The sequence below is a fragment of the Stegastes partitus genome, unplaced genomic scaffold, assembly GCF_000690725.1.
Source record: "Stegastes partitus isolate 25-593 unplaced genomic scaffold, Stegastes_partitus-1.0.2 Scaffold418, whole genome shotgun sequence".
Classification (NCBI taxonomy): Eukaryota; Metazoa; Chordata; class Actinopteri; family Pomacentridae; genus Stegastes; species Stegastes partitus.
The window spans coordinates 200,421-214,613 of NW_007578149.1; the positions used below are offsets into that span (position 1 = coordinate 200,421).

The window sequence follows — 14,193 nt, forward strand, 5'->3', positions numbered from 1 at the left end:
GGTTCTGTCAGGAACTCCAGGAACGGACTCCAGGAACCACGACAAACACACGCTGGGTTACCGGCAGCTGAAGGAGCTAATGTGTAACCCGAAGGCCCAACCCGGCCGACCCCGAGCAGGCGAGGAGGAACCGGAGATGTCGGCGGTTACCTGAGTGACGCGCAGGAATGCTGCCGGCGACGGAGGAGATAAAGATCAAGAGGCCCGGGAGGAGGAGGAGGAGGAGGAGGAGGAGGAGGAGGCAGGTGAGAGGTGGGAAAGTCCAGTGGGCGGCGACGGCGGAGATAAGGAGGGAACCGGCGAAGGAATTTAAAGGCAGCAGAACGGTGGAGGAGGGAAGGAAGGAGGAGTCGAGGCAACACGAGGAGGAATCAAACAAAAGCAGAGCGAGAGAGGAGCAGCGAGCGCAGAGGGAACAGGTAGAGTTGGTTCACCTGAGCTTGCAGGTAATTACAGCGTCTGGGGGAGCAAACAGAGAAACAGCTCAGAGAAAGAAAGAAGGAAAGAAAGAGGCAGCAGCAGCATCGGTGTGGAGGGATTTAATTGAGGAAGAGAAACAGAAAGCAGCTCTCTGACAGAAGGGACTGAACTCTGCAGAGTCCTGACATCAGCACAAACCCAGGAAGGAGGAAGGAGGTCACGGCGGTCAGCGGGCGGCTGTCTGAGCATGTCTGCTGAGATCCACTGAAGCCGTCCCAGAGTTCATCAGAGCGACAGCTTGGCGGCGCCGCCGCCGCCACCACCATGCTGCTCAAGGAGTACCGCATATGCATGCCGCTGACGGTGGACGAGGTGAGTGTTTGTCTTTCCCACACTCCCTCAGAGGGGGGGTTTGACTCTCATGTGTTTCCATCTTGTAATCTCGGGCGTGCTGATAAGAGCTCCTCGGGCCTCCTCAGGTGGCAGCGGGTCGGGTCGGGTCGGGTCGCCTGGTCGGCAGCAGCAGCATCGCAGCGCTGCATCGAGTCAAACCTCCATCTGCTGCTGCTGCTGCCCACAAACCCGTCTGACTGGTTGCTCCAACAAAAGCCTGCAGACAAACAAACAAACCTGCAGCAGAGTCGAGCTGTTTGCTCCAAAGTGTCCTTCAGAGGAACCTCCCCCGTCCTCCCCCGTCCTCCCCCGTCCTCCCACTGCGCTCCTACCTGTTACCACAACAATGACGGCGACAAACAGCACTTCAAAATAGGATTTACGGTATCAGCGCGGGGCACGCAGCAACTCTAAATCCTCTTTGGCCTGAATGTGAGCGAGAACGCAGCTTATTTGAGGAAGTATCAGGCGGTGACAGCGGCTGCCTCCGTCCAAACCGTTTACAGCTTCCTACCCCTAAAGAGAGCTGGTTCTGAGCTGTCAAGTATCCGCTAATGCCGCCGCAGCACAATGCTCGGCGCCGCCAGAGCAGCCGGGTCACACCGTCTGGGTTCTGATACCAGCTTCTGCTAAAGTGAACCGGAGCGTCGGAACCAGCTGGCTGGAGGAGGACGCTGCTTTTATGTTTAACTGCATTTAAATGAGCAGAAAATACAAAAAGAAATCAACTTCCCACTTTGTTGAATCACAGAAAACAACCAGTAAAATCTAAAAGAATCAGGAAAAAACTCACTGATGTCCACGAGAGTTTATTCTTTTGCATTCGACTGTAAAATTAAACTATCTGCACAGTTTTAATGCAAATATATCGATATTTTACAGATTTTTGCCATGATATCTAAGAAAATGTTTGCATAAGGACCACAACATTTATTTTTTATTTTTGTAATTATAGATAACAATTAGAGTCAGAAAAATATATCTATTTTCAGTGTTCATAAATAAATAAATGGTAAACTGATGATAGAGTTACAGTATTTTTACTGCATTTAAACCAGCAAAAAATGACATAAATAAAACAAAAAAAATTATTCATTTTCAAATTTTTGGGGTGATTCTGAAGGTAAGTGCATAAAAAAAAAAACACTTAATAATATAATAAAAAATAAAATAAATTATACAAAACTTTGTGCAGCAGAATCACACGTTCAGACTTTTTTAGTCGTTCGTTCTTTCTTTCTTCCATACAACTGATTTTTATTTTTTATCTTTTCGCTGCACATTTTAACTTCAGTCAAATCAAACCTCCAGAAGCCTTTAACGACGTTCTGTCAGAGCTTCTGAAGCAGCTCCAGTAACTCCTCAGTCACCATCAGCAGCAGCAGCTACGTTCTACATCTCAGTCAGAAGTTCTGTCCTGAAGCTCCGCCCCGATACGAGGAGATCCATCACACCTCTGAGGCTTTACGAGCAGCCCGTTGCTGTAAACCTGCTTCTATAAACAGCTGCAGCCAAAACCTGAATAACTTCCTCAACCGTCGCTGGAAGAAAACAAAACTAAACGGTTTGGAGAAATGGAAAGTGTTGTGGCTGTCACACCTGGGTGGGCGGAGCTTCGCCGTCTGCTCGCACCAATCAGGTGATTAATTAAGCCGGTGAACAGCCAATAGGTGAATACTGATGTTCCTCAGTAACTGGACCAAGAAGGAGGAGAGTCACCTGGTGGAGGATGGAGGCTGAAGGCCGTCCTCCTCCTCCTCCTCTTCCTCCTCCTGCGCTGCATTTAATTAAAACGACCAGAACAGGGCGACAGAACCGACGGGAGGCGACGGGTCAGGAGTCCGTTCAGCGTCTGGCTGGTTTCATCAGAACCGTACAGAGACGTGAAGCAAAAACTAAGAAACCACAAGAAGGACTCGTTCATCTCATACATCAGTGTTTCCTCTGGTAGAACCTCGTTTATGTCATTTAGTGTCTCGTTCTTCTCATTCTTAACATTTTGTGCCTCCGTTTTCTAATCATTGTTTTTCTCATTTTGTCTCATTTTTTTAGATTTTGTGTCTCGTTTATTTTATTTTGTGTCACTTTCTTCTCGTTTTGTGTCTCATTTTCACAGGTTGTGTCTCATCGATGTCATTTAGTGTCTTGTTTTTCTCATTTTGTCGCTTTCTTATCATTTTGTGCCTCCCTTTTTCTCATTTTTGCATCTTGTTCTTCACATTTTGTCTAATTTTTCACATTTTGTGTTGTTGTTTTTTAAATTTTGTCTCATTTATGTCATTTAGTGTCTAGTTTTTATCATTTTACGTCTTTTTCTTCTCATTTTTAACATTTTGTCTTGTTTTTCACATTTTGTCTCATTCATCTCATGTAGTGTTGAGTTTTTCTTATTTTGTGTTTCTTCTATGTTATACTCTTGTTTTTCTCATTTATGTCTCATTTAGTCTCTTGTTCATCTCATTTTATGTGTCATTTTTCCTCATTTTACGTCTTTTTTTTCTTCATTTTCTTCATTCCTCTCGTGTTGTGTCTTGTTTATTTCATTTTATGTCACTTTCTTCTCACTTTGTGTCTTGTGTTTTAGATTTTGTGTCTCATCTATGTCATTTACTGTCTAGTTTTTCTCATTCTGTGTCTCTTTCTTCTCATTTTGGCTCATTTTTAACATTTTTGGGTCTCGTTTTTCTCATTTTGTCTAATTTATGTCATTTAGTTTCTTGTTTTTCTCATTTAATGTCATCTTCTTCTCATTTTGGCTCATTTTAAAAAAATTTTTGCCTCCTTTTTCACATTTTGTCTTGTTTATCTCATGTAGTGTCTCATTTTTCTTACTTTGTGTTTTCCTCGTGTCGTACGTTTGTCTCTCATTTAGTCTGTCGTTTTTCTCATTTATGTCTCTTTCTTCTATCTTTAACATTTTGTTTCTCCTTTTTCTCATTTTCTATCTTGATGTTCTCATGTTGTCTCATTTATCTACTTTAGTCTCATTTTTAACATTTCGTCTCATTTTGTGTTGTTCTTCACATTTAATGTCAATTTTTTCTCAAACTGTGTCTCGTTTTTCTCATTTGGTCTCATTCCTCTGATGCTGTCTCATGTCATGTCTTGATTTTCTCATTTACGACCTCCTTTTTCTCATTTAGTATCTCGTTTATCTCATTCAGTGTCTCTCTTCTTCTTCTCTTTCTTGTTATTTTGTGTCTCATTTTTAACATCTGAGTCCTGCTCTACTAATTTTATGTCTTATTGTTCTCATTTAGTTCCTCCTTTTTCACCTTTAGTGTCTCATTTTTCTCATTTTCTGTCTCCATTTTCTTATTTTTTCTGTTTTCTGTTTAATTTTTCTCATTTAGTGCCTCGATTATCACATTTAGTGTTTTTCTCATTTCGCCTCCTCTCTCTCTCTCTGCTCCAGCTTTTAATTAAAACAGTGAAAACAGGGCAGCAGAAATGAATTCGAGGCCTCAGCAGAGCAGCTCGGCTGTTTTACTGCCTCTTCATCACAACTTTGCAGCGATTTGCAGCGCGAGCAAACCAAATATTGTTTAGAGAAACAAGGTTAAGGAGGGCGGCGATGAGAAGGAGGCGAAAAGCGAAGAATTATCGTGTCGAGCGGAGAAAAGACAACAGATTGTATCGCGATGCCCAAAGGCCTCGTCGTCTCTGAGAGGAAGCCTGTGAGTGGCTGCAGCCGCCGGCCGGCCCCTCCCCCTCGTTCAGACGCCGCCGCTGCCCTCGCCGGCTAAATTAAATTTGGTGATATCTGATATGGTCACTTTGGGGAAATCTGAATACACAGCGAGCGAAGACTGAAGCTAAGCAGCTCTGAGTAAAAGCCTGTCAGGAGGAGCTGGAGTCGGTTCCCGTCGACGCTTTCTGTCGTTTCCTCGGTGACGTCTGTTGACTTCATACGACTGAGTTTAAACTCCTCATGTGAGAACTTTTGTCTGGAACCGTTAGATTTAATTGTTTCATCATTTTTCTAATTTTGCCTCGTTTGTCCTCATTTTGTCTCATTCTTCTTATTCTGTTTCATTTTGTCTCGTTTTTCCCAATTTTTCTTGTTTTTGTTTTGTTTCTAGTTTCAATTTTCTTGTTTTCTGTTTATTTTTGCCTCTTTTACTCATTTAGTCTCTTTGTTTTACATTTCATGTCTCATTTACTCGTTTTATGTTTGGTTTTTGTCACTTCGTGTCTGGTTTCATGTCCTCTGTGCAGAACAACAGGGTCAGAATCAGGAAAGCTCTAAATGTCTTTGACCATTCATGTACAGATGTTAGGAACACTGGATTAAACCTGGAGACTCCACAGACTGTAGACAGTTTAAATCTTTACAACCACAGCAGACTCAGCTGATCGGCTGAAGCTGAAACGCAGTCGATCAGTGAAATATTACGACTGAAATCTGCTCAGCTGGTCTTAAACCAGGAGCTGTTCTTCACTGAGCAGCCGTACGTTAGTGTTTTGCTGAACATCACGCCGTCGCGCCGCATCACAGCAGAGACGCGTTTATTCACGACGTTTCCGTGCAGAACTTTTACGAGACAAAACAGAAGACAGACTGAAACATCCCAAACATCCTTCTGCTGCTTACAGGAAGTTAGAAAACATCCAGTAAAGAAAGAATCACAGCGAAACCCCCCGAGGACTGAACCGCTCTCCCCCAAAGTATACATATTTATATACGTCTGCACAACCCGGCAGGAAACAACATCAACGAATACATAATAAACCCAACGAGGTCTCATAGACTCTGCTCCCAACGCGTCCTCCTGCTGAGGGTTCGGCCCGGTTCAGACGGACCACGTTCAGTCCAGTCAGTCCCTATAAACAGAGCGAGACAACACACTGAACAGGAAAAGGTTCACCTCAGTAAGAAATGACCACAGTGATGCGTTCACTGAAGATCCTCCCCGGTACCGTAAAGGAACACGATCAGCGTCGAAGCCCAAACCAATCCAGGAGGCGTCTCAACGAACTCGTTAAATAAAACTAAATGTAGGAGTTCTACAGAAAACGGTTCTAAACACGGAACATGATCAACAAAACGCTTCAATTATTCAGCATCTCCATCCATCAGAATCACCGTTTGAGCATTTCATCACGTCGAAGCTTCACTTTAATCAGCGTTTAAGTTTTAGCTTCACAATTTACTCCAATGATCAAAAACACACAAAAAAAGCTTAAAAGTTTGGTTTATCTGAAGTTCTGATCTTGATATGAACGATCAAACTGTAGCATCATAACAGAGCAACGGCCCGATCCGGTTCAGACGGACGTTCAGACGGACGTTCTGCCCTCCGTCGGTTCAGGAGTTTACAGGAACAACATCTGAGCCAATCAGCTGCCAGATCAGATTTCCCATCATGCCCCGAGGCCGTCTGGCTCCGAAACCCGCAGACGTCTGGATTTTATCGCCGCCGAGTTTCCAAAACATCAGAGAAATGAAAGCGTGGGATTGGTGCAGGTGTGACTCCTCTGAATCTGATTGGCTGCGCAACAGGAGCGACGGCCAATCAGCAGCGAGGGTCGCAATTTAAAAACAGACACTTAAAAAGAGGAAGAAAGTTTAACGAGGTTTTGTGTCGCAGTTTGTGTTGTTCTAAAGGTCGACACCAAGACTTCAATTCTTACTGCAAACAACTGTTTTTATAGGTTTCTATGAGTTTAGTTAGGTTTTTTAATAGTTTTTTCTAGGTTTTTATTAGTTTTACATCGTTTTTTAGTAGTTTTATAGGTTTTTATGAGTTAATATAGATTTTTCTTAGTTTTTATAGGTTTTTATTCGTCTCATATAGGTCATTACTAGTTTTATTTAAGTTTTTATTACGTTTCTGTATATTTTTGGTATTTTTTTTTCTAGGTTTTTATTAGTTTTACATCGTTTTTTAGTAGTTTTATAGGTTTTTATGAGTTAATATAGGTTGTTTTTGTCAGCTTGTATTTGGGTTATATTAGCTTTTATATGGGTTTCTGTTAGTTTTAGTATCTGGAGAGTTTCTGGATGTAGATTAAAGTGATTTTGAAGAAATATCAACATCTTCATCTTGGATTTGGGCTCATTTTCCTGCTGGATCAGCGCTGAGCAGCAGAACTTCTGGTTACAGAATCTGTTGCGTTTACTGACACTGCTCTCAGAGTTTGTCTTTCTAAGCGACATCTGCAGCGTTCTTTTGTCTTCTCACCACGTTGTCTTTCTCGTCCCCGCCTCCGACCCCCGACCCGGACCGGCTGCAGTACCGGATCGGGCAGCTCTACATGATCAGCAAGCACAGCTGCGAGCAGAGCGGCGGGGGGGAAGGCGTGGAGGTGGTGAGGAACGAGCCGGACGTCCACCCGCAGCACGGCGCCGGACAGCTGACCGAGAAGAGGATCTACCTGAGCAGGTAGGACAAGCCCCGCTGCCTCTGGAGGTTCTGCCTCCGGAGGTTCTGCCTCTGGAGGTTCTGCCTCTGGTATCTGCTCGACCTTTGACCCGTTGCTTCACCTGGAAGCTTCTGGAAGCTCTGCTCAGCTTCTGACGGGCAATAAAACGCTTCAGCACAATGCGGCAGCCAAAGTCCAGGCAGCCTTTGTCTGGGAGCTTTCTGGGGAGTTTCGGTGGAAGTGGAGCGAAACCTGAGCTCACCTGGTTGTGTAAGAGCAGCAGCTCCAGGACCAGCCTCTGATTCTGGTCCACTGCTCCGGGTCTGCTGGCAGGTGGAGCGTCCACAGAAAAAACAGAAAAAGCTAAAATCACAACGACAGAAAGTCTTTAATCTAAACACATAAAAACATCTTTACAGCTTCATCAGCCCTCGGAGACGCTTTGGTTTCTGGTCGATTGGTTTGTTTGTTGTTTTTAGTTTTATTCTGTTCAGCTGATTTCTCTGGTTGTTGTTGTTGTTGTTTGTGTCCTGATTTGGTCGTTCTGTGCGTCTCTAATACGGTTTTGTTTAGTTTTTTGGTGATTTTGTGTCTCGTTGTTCTCGTTTAGTCTCATTTTCCGTCAGTATTTGTCATTTTCATGTGTTTTAGGAACACTTCTGTCTCGTTGTCGTCACTTTGTCTTTTTTTGGTGTTTTCCGTCTCATTTGTGTGGTTTTGTCTCATTTTTGTGGTTTTGTTGGTCTGTTCTTAGTCATTTTCTCTATTTTTTGGTTTGGTTTTGCATAACTTTGTGTCTGGTTTGTGTTGTTTTATGGTTTATATTTATCCAGACTTTTCCTTTTTGAATGCAGATCAAAGTGATATTTGATTAAATTGCTTTGATGTCGACGTGAACAGAGACGAGCAGAAATTGATCTTTTTTTAGTGAAAACCTTTTTCAGTTTGTTTAGATTTGATTATTTTACCTTTAACTTCACACGTGACGTATTCATGTCATGTATGATTCGATTCATTTCTACACTTTCCAGCTGATCAGTGGCTCCACATTTGTCTTTTTCAGGGTTAAAGGAATCATTTTTGGCAAATACACTTTTTTACTTCTGTGCTTTCACTCAGCGAGCAGCAGCTGGTTAGCTTAGCTTAGCTTAGCTTAGCTTAGCTTAAGCCTGACTCTGGGGAAAGAGCTTCGGCAGGTAATGAAGCTGCATCACAGCTCCGTCCTGTTTGTTTGCTCTGCGAGCTGTAAAACTCCTCATTTGATGTCACGCAGCAGCAACACGAGGAGCCTTCAAACCAGAACAAATGACGATGATTCCACCTGATTTAACGAACCACACGGTGATTTAATTAACGAGCTTTAGGGCTGCAGGTTGGTGTTCTGGTCTTAGTGCAGTGGAACACGTCCCCGTCATGTGGAGCTCCTTCTGCTCCTCCTATGATTTATTCACCAGCGTGTTGCTCTATAAATATGGATTTGCTGCTATAAGACGCCACTAAAGTGAAACCAGAGCGACTACAGGTCCATGAATCAGTTGGTTCTGAAACTGTTCTGGATTTATCTCCAGTTCTGGTCTCTGGTCTCTGGTCTGGTGGACATTTCATCCTCGTTGTTACCGACACGGGAAGAAAAAGCAGCTCCACATCCAGACGTTTAACTAGTTTGGTCTCCATTCTGTTGTTTTGTTTCTCAGTCTGTGTCTCAATTTCCCCATTTTGTCTTGTTCTGTGTTTAATTTCAAGGTCCAGGGTTGTTTATTCATATTATTTATTTATGTTATTATTGGTTTAGCAGAAAACAAACATTTGGCATCAATAACAGAAAACACACTGAACCTGACAGGCGGCTCATTTTTTATAAGTTTGTCTCATTTTCTGTCTTGTTTTTCCATTTTTAGGCTGAATTTTTCTTATTTTCTGTTTAATTTGTCTCATTTTGCATCTTGTTTCTCTAAATTGTCTCGTTTTTCCTCATTTTCTGTTTCGTTATTCTCTTTGTGTGTCTTGTTTTTCCAGTTTTGTCTTTTTTTTCTCTTTTTTCTGATCTTCTGTTTCATTTTTCATATTGTTTTTTTCAAAATGTTCTTGTTTTTTTTTTTTCTTTTTTTGGATAAACTTCTTTTTTTCTGTTTATTTGCTGTCTCGATTGTCTCCTTTTGTCCTATTTTTTTTTCATTTTTCTTATTTTCTGTTTGACTTTTCTCATTTCGTGTCTCATTTTTCAAACTTTGTCTAATTTTTCTTATTTTCTGTTAAATTTTTCTCATTTTGTATCTCGTTTTTTTTTTTTTTTATGTCTTGTTTTTGCTCATTTCGTGTCCATTTTTTCTGATTTTCTGTCTAATTTTTCTCATTTTGTGTCTCATTTCTCTTGTCTTGCATCATTTCGTCTCATTTCTCTCGTTTTGTGGTCAGTCTTTCTCGTCTTGTCTTGTTCTGCGTCTTGTTTTTGACATGCTCTGCTGCGATCACTTCCTGTTTACACGTTTTTTAAGACCTCCAGGTGTGAGCAGCGCTGGAGGCGGCGCTTCACGGCGACGGTTGAACTGCGTGACGGCGTTTTATTCGCGCTCACGGTCCATTAATCTGTTAATTCTGATTAAAATGAAAGGGGAAAAAAAGTCTTTTAGCTCTAAATTTATTCCCTGACCCTGAGATAACCCCTCTCATTACCCCGGCGTCACCTCATCAGCGCCGTAAACCCGGAGCCTGATCCCAAAATAAACTGGTGGAGGATTTCTCTAATCTTTGTGGGACGTTCGGTCCTCATTAGTAAAGATATGCAGGAACACACACACGGAGGTACGCCATGTATTCCAGCTCAATCATGTTCTGACATGTGACCTCGCCGCTACAGTACCGATCCATCACCACAGGTGTAATTGGGAATGAGTCATAGCGGCGAGCGGCGGCGCGAGTCGCCTACAGGTAATCTGGCTATAAATGGCTCTGAACCCACTCAGGATCTGAGCGTCTGTAATCTGCTGCTGCTCCACTCTCACTTCCTCTGTTTCAGCAAACTGCCGTCGTGGGCCGCGGCGTTCGTCCCGCGGTTCTTCTACGTGACGGAGAAGGCCTGGAACTTCTACCCGCACACCATCACAGGTAAACATCAGCTGTTTACTCACAGCAGCTGCCATCAAATATTCATCAGCATGTACTCGTGTATTCCCGCGCGGCTGCAGCTTCATGCATATGAGTAACCGGCTGTTTCTCTCCCTCCACGCCGAACGCCGCGGCGCTGCAGAGTACTCGGTGAGTATCCTCACACTTCATTTACTGCACATGAACGCAGCCCGTCTCATCTTCGCCTCCCTTCTCGCCTCCCTGCAGGTTTCCTTCCTGCCCAAGTTCAGCATCCGCATCGACACCAGGTTCGAGAACAACAACGGCAGCAACGACAACGTGAGTACGACGCTGGCAGGGCCGAGGAATCTCCTCTGGCCAATGTTCATCAGATCGACGGAAAACAAGCAGAGCTCAGAGCGCAGATCTATCAGGCCCACATGCGTCCGCGTCGCATTTCCATCCCAGGCCACAGAAAACACAAACACAGAAACTCGCCGCTCAGTTGCAGCTGTGTCATCGAGGAACGAGACGAGAACCGACACGTCCAAGAATGAAGGCCGAGACTTCAGTTGTGGAGAAAAATGCGGCAAGTCTTGTTTTCTGTCAGACCGTTACGGGTTACACGAGTTCACTCCAAACATCACGTCAGCGTCGGCCTCAGAGCCACAGCAGACCTGGAGCCGCCACAGCAGACCCGGAGCCGCTACAGCAGACCCGGAGCCGCTACAGCAGACCTGGAGCCGCTACAGCAGACCCGGAGCCGCTACAGCAGACCCGGAGCCGCTACAGCAGACCTGGAGCCGCCACAGCAGACCTGGAGCCGCTCGTAGCCACAGCTCGCTAGCAAAGAGCTGCTCGTTCACACAGTCAGAGGGAATCTGAGCTCATGATGCAGGTGTGTCAGAACCTCGGGCCTGGTTTCCTCCAGGCTACCGACCACCTCGTCCATCCATAAGCTGCCAAACCTCTCGGTGGCAGCAGTTCCTCACATCCTGTCCAATCAGAGTGAGCTTCCGTCTTGAGGTCGTAAAAGAACCGTCCTTCGTCCTAAACGTCGTCCTGTGTTCCTGGACGTGGAGCCGGTATCTGGGCCTGGACCAGAGCCAGCGAGGGCGTCCACGCTGTTTCTGGCGTAAACACGGGTCGCACACGTGACGTGAGAACAGATTTAGTCGCAGACGGTGATGCTTCCAAACCTAAAACCCGGTTACTGACGTCCACATGCAGACGCACAAACGGAGCAAATCTTCACTTTGTTTTTGAAAGAAACGTTTTTAATGCAGTAGATTTGTGCCTTCGTGTGGACGACAGGACGAACCGTCAGCAGACGTCTGAGTCAGAGACGATGCTACGTGAGGACGAGGCCTCAGAAGCAGCTAAACCTCAGCATTGATCCGACCCGGTGCAGAATAAACGGCGACTTTATGCACATTTTAGTTCATAAACAACATTTTTAGAGCAGAAGTGAATAAAAAAGATGCATAAACTGTGTCTGGTTTTGTACCATTACTGCAGCTAAAATGTGGAAAAAATCCCAAAAGTGACTCAAATCAGAAAAACCAGGAAGCCGACGTGTTCAGACAGAAAGAGGAAGACAGAACCTCATGAATCGGACCTGTTACACAATCTGACTCCATCCCAGGAAACTTTGATCTTCATTCATTCCAGTTTGTAAATGACATTTTAGAGCAGAATTGAATTTAAAATGCTCTCTGTGATCGTTTTGCACCAATATTGCTGCTAAAATGTGGAAAAAATCCAACAAGTGATTCACCAAACCACAGACTAAACACCAAGCCGACGTGTTCAGACGCCGTCGGATTGACAGAAAGAAACCAAACCTCCACATCTGGACCACGTCTCATTAATCCACCTGCTACAGAATCTGACCTAAAGTTGGATTTTTTGGGTATTTCAGGACGTTTTTTTGATGTTCTTGCACCAACTTGGCTGCTGAAATGTGGGAACATTTCAAAAATGTGAAGTTTAGATGCAGTCAGGCCTGAAAAAGCAGCTCTGGGTCACATTCTGGCTTCTGTCATTAAACCAACGTTTGCTCTGCTGTGGGTCCAACCGGCTTCTGGACCTCCAGGTTCTCCAGAGATCGCTGATCACTTGGAGCTCTGCAGGTTTTTTAACTTCAGACAATGTTTGGAGACAGATCCATGCCAGTGGACTCCACAGCAGGAGAACCACGTGATCCGGCTCCGTGTCGCTCAGGAGTGAAAACACTCGGCGGCATGTTTGAACCAATCGCGGCGCTGCTGGGAGGCGCTCGACCCGACATGTTGCTGCAGAGCCGTGTTGGAGGAAAACGTCCTGAAGCTCTGCAGAGCCTCAAACAGCAGCAACAAGTCACGCTGATAAAAGACACACTGACCTGTCACAAAGTTTGGTCCACAGCATGCAGCTCCAGGAAGTAGTCACGTCCATCAGCCAGGAAATCACATCCACAGAATCAGGAAGCAGAGACGTCAGAGTTCAGATTAAACCCTGAAGAAACCCACTGAGCACAGACAGGAGGCCCAGGCCTGGCGCTCAGGTGGAACCAGACCAACACGGGGCCGGAAGTAAAGCCACCCGGCACACGCAAGGGCGGAGAATTTCAAAATAAAACAGGAAACAAATTAAATCTTCCAACAAGCTAGAAAAAATCACCAAAAGAACCAAACAGAACCAAACAGAACCGTCTGACTGGACAGTAAAAGTCCTTAAATGTTCAGTGTGCAGGTTGTTGTTTGTGTAACACAGAGATGTTTGACAGGAAACAGAAAACACGATATAAAAACAAAAACAGGAAAATCCAATCAAATCTCATCTCAGAGGTAAAACTCGTCTTTTACGTTCTGGACGATGTTTCCTTTTATTTACTTGTTTTTTTCTCCACTGATCAGAAGGAACCTCGTTCCACCAGATGTTTAGAACCGGTTCTGAGCATTTTACGTCCACAGATCCGTTCAGTTCTGAGACAAACTTCTTTTTTCTTGAAGAAATTCCCGTCGACCCACTTTTTTCTGTCTGAGCCTGTTTGAACGACAACATCTGAGGAGCTACTGGAGAACAAACCTGAACTGTTCTCTGTTGTTCCTCATCGTGTCACTGATCCAGAACCTGTAGAACCATTTAGAAACTCCAGAACTTTGCTGGGATCAAACCACCCGCCGACGTTTTTGTGCCACAACTCGTCAAAGCTGCTCAATCAGGTGTTAAGTTCAGTGAAAATAACTTTAGTTTCATGTTCATGACTGAATATTTCAAATTAAAAGTCTCCTAATGTTTAGTTTTACATTATTTCAGCTGCACGTGGTTCAGAAAACATCACCGGTTCATTAATTTCCTGTTAACGAGCTCAAAGATGGAAGTTTTCATGATGTCTTCAGGTTTTTTTGTTAAATTTCATCTGCGGTCCGATACGACCGGTTCTGGATCAGAGACATGATGAGAAGCAGCAGAAGCTTCCAGATGTTGTTCAATCAGCTGAAAAACTTCAAAACCTGCCAAACCCATAAAAACCTGTTTGATATGTCGACCTGGAACTGATTTCATACAGATTGTTTTAAATAAATGTTCTTATTTTACGCTACGAAACCTCGTGCAAATCAGAGAAAGTCAAAAAAATGGTTCCAGACGGGATGAAGCTTTTCTCTCACGTTCTTGTTTCTGTTCGACATGAAGACGTTTTAATTTGATGAATCTTGTTCTAAGCGAGGCAGCAGCTCTGCAGGTTTATCGGTCGCAGCAGCGCCGTCACATTATTTCTTTAACTTCATCAAAAGACGCTTCAGAGACGAAGCTCCAGCGTTTGTTCTCCGCTCGAGTGTTTTCCTTTAATCCCGCTTTGTGCCTTTTAGTCGCTTCACGCCGCTGACGGGATGTTTGCATACGAGGCTCCACACGGAACCGGTGGAACGTTTGTCACATGACAAGTTCAGCTGCAGATTAAAC

The 14,193-nt window shown here is 44.3% G+C and overlaps 1 protein-coding gene across 1 annotated transcript in view; it reads left to right on the forward strand.

Annotated features, from left to right (window-relative positions):
- Window positions 1-390: 390 nt before the first annotated feature.
- pitpnc1b (phosphatidylinositol transfer protein cytoplasmic 1b) overlaps window positions 391-14,193 on the forward strand; it is a 23,728-nt gene continuing 9,925 nt past the window's right edge. The window contains exons 1-6 of the mRNA XM_008285838.1: window positions 391-792; window positions 7,051-7,199; window positions 10,196-10,284; window positions 10,427-10,434; window positions 10,513-10,584; window positions 10,898-11,074. Of these exons, the coding sequence (XP_008284060.1) occupies window positions 745-792; window positions 7,051-7,199; window positions 10,196-10,284; window positions 10,427-10,434; window positions 10,513-10,584; window positions 10,898-11,074 (543 nt within the window). The 5' untranslated portion in view covers window positions 391-744. The remainder of the gene's footprint in view (window positions 793-7,050; window positions 7,200-10,195; window positions 10,285-10,426; window positions 10,435-10,512; window positions 10,585-10,897; window positions 11,075-14,193) is intronic.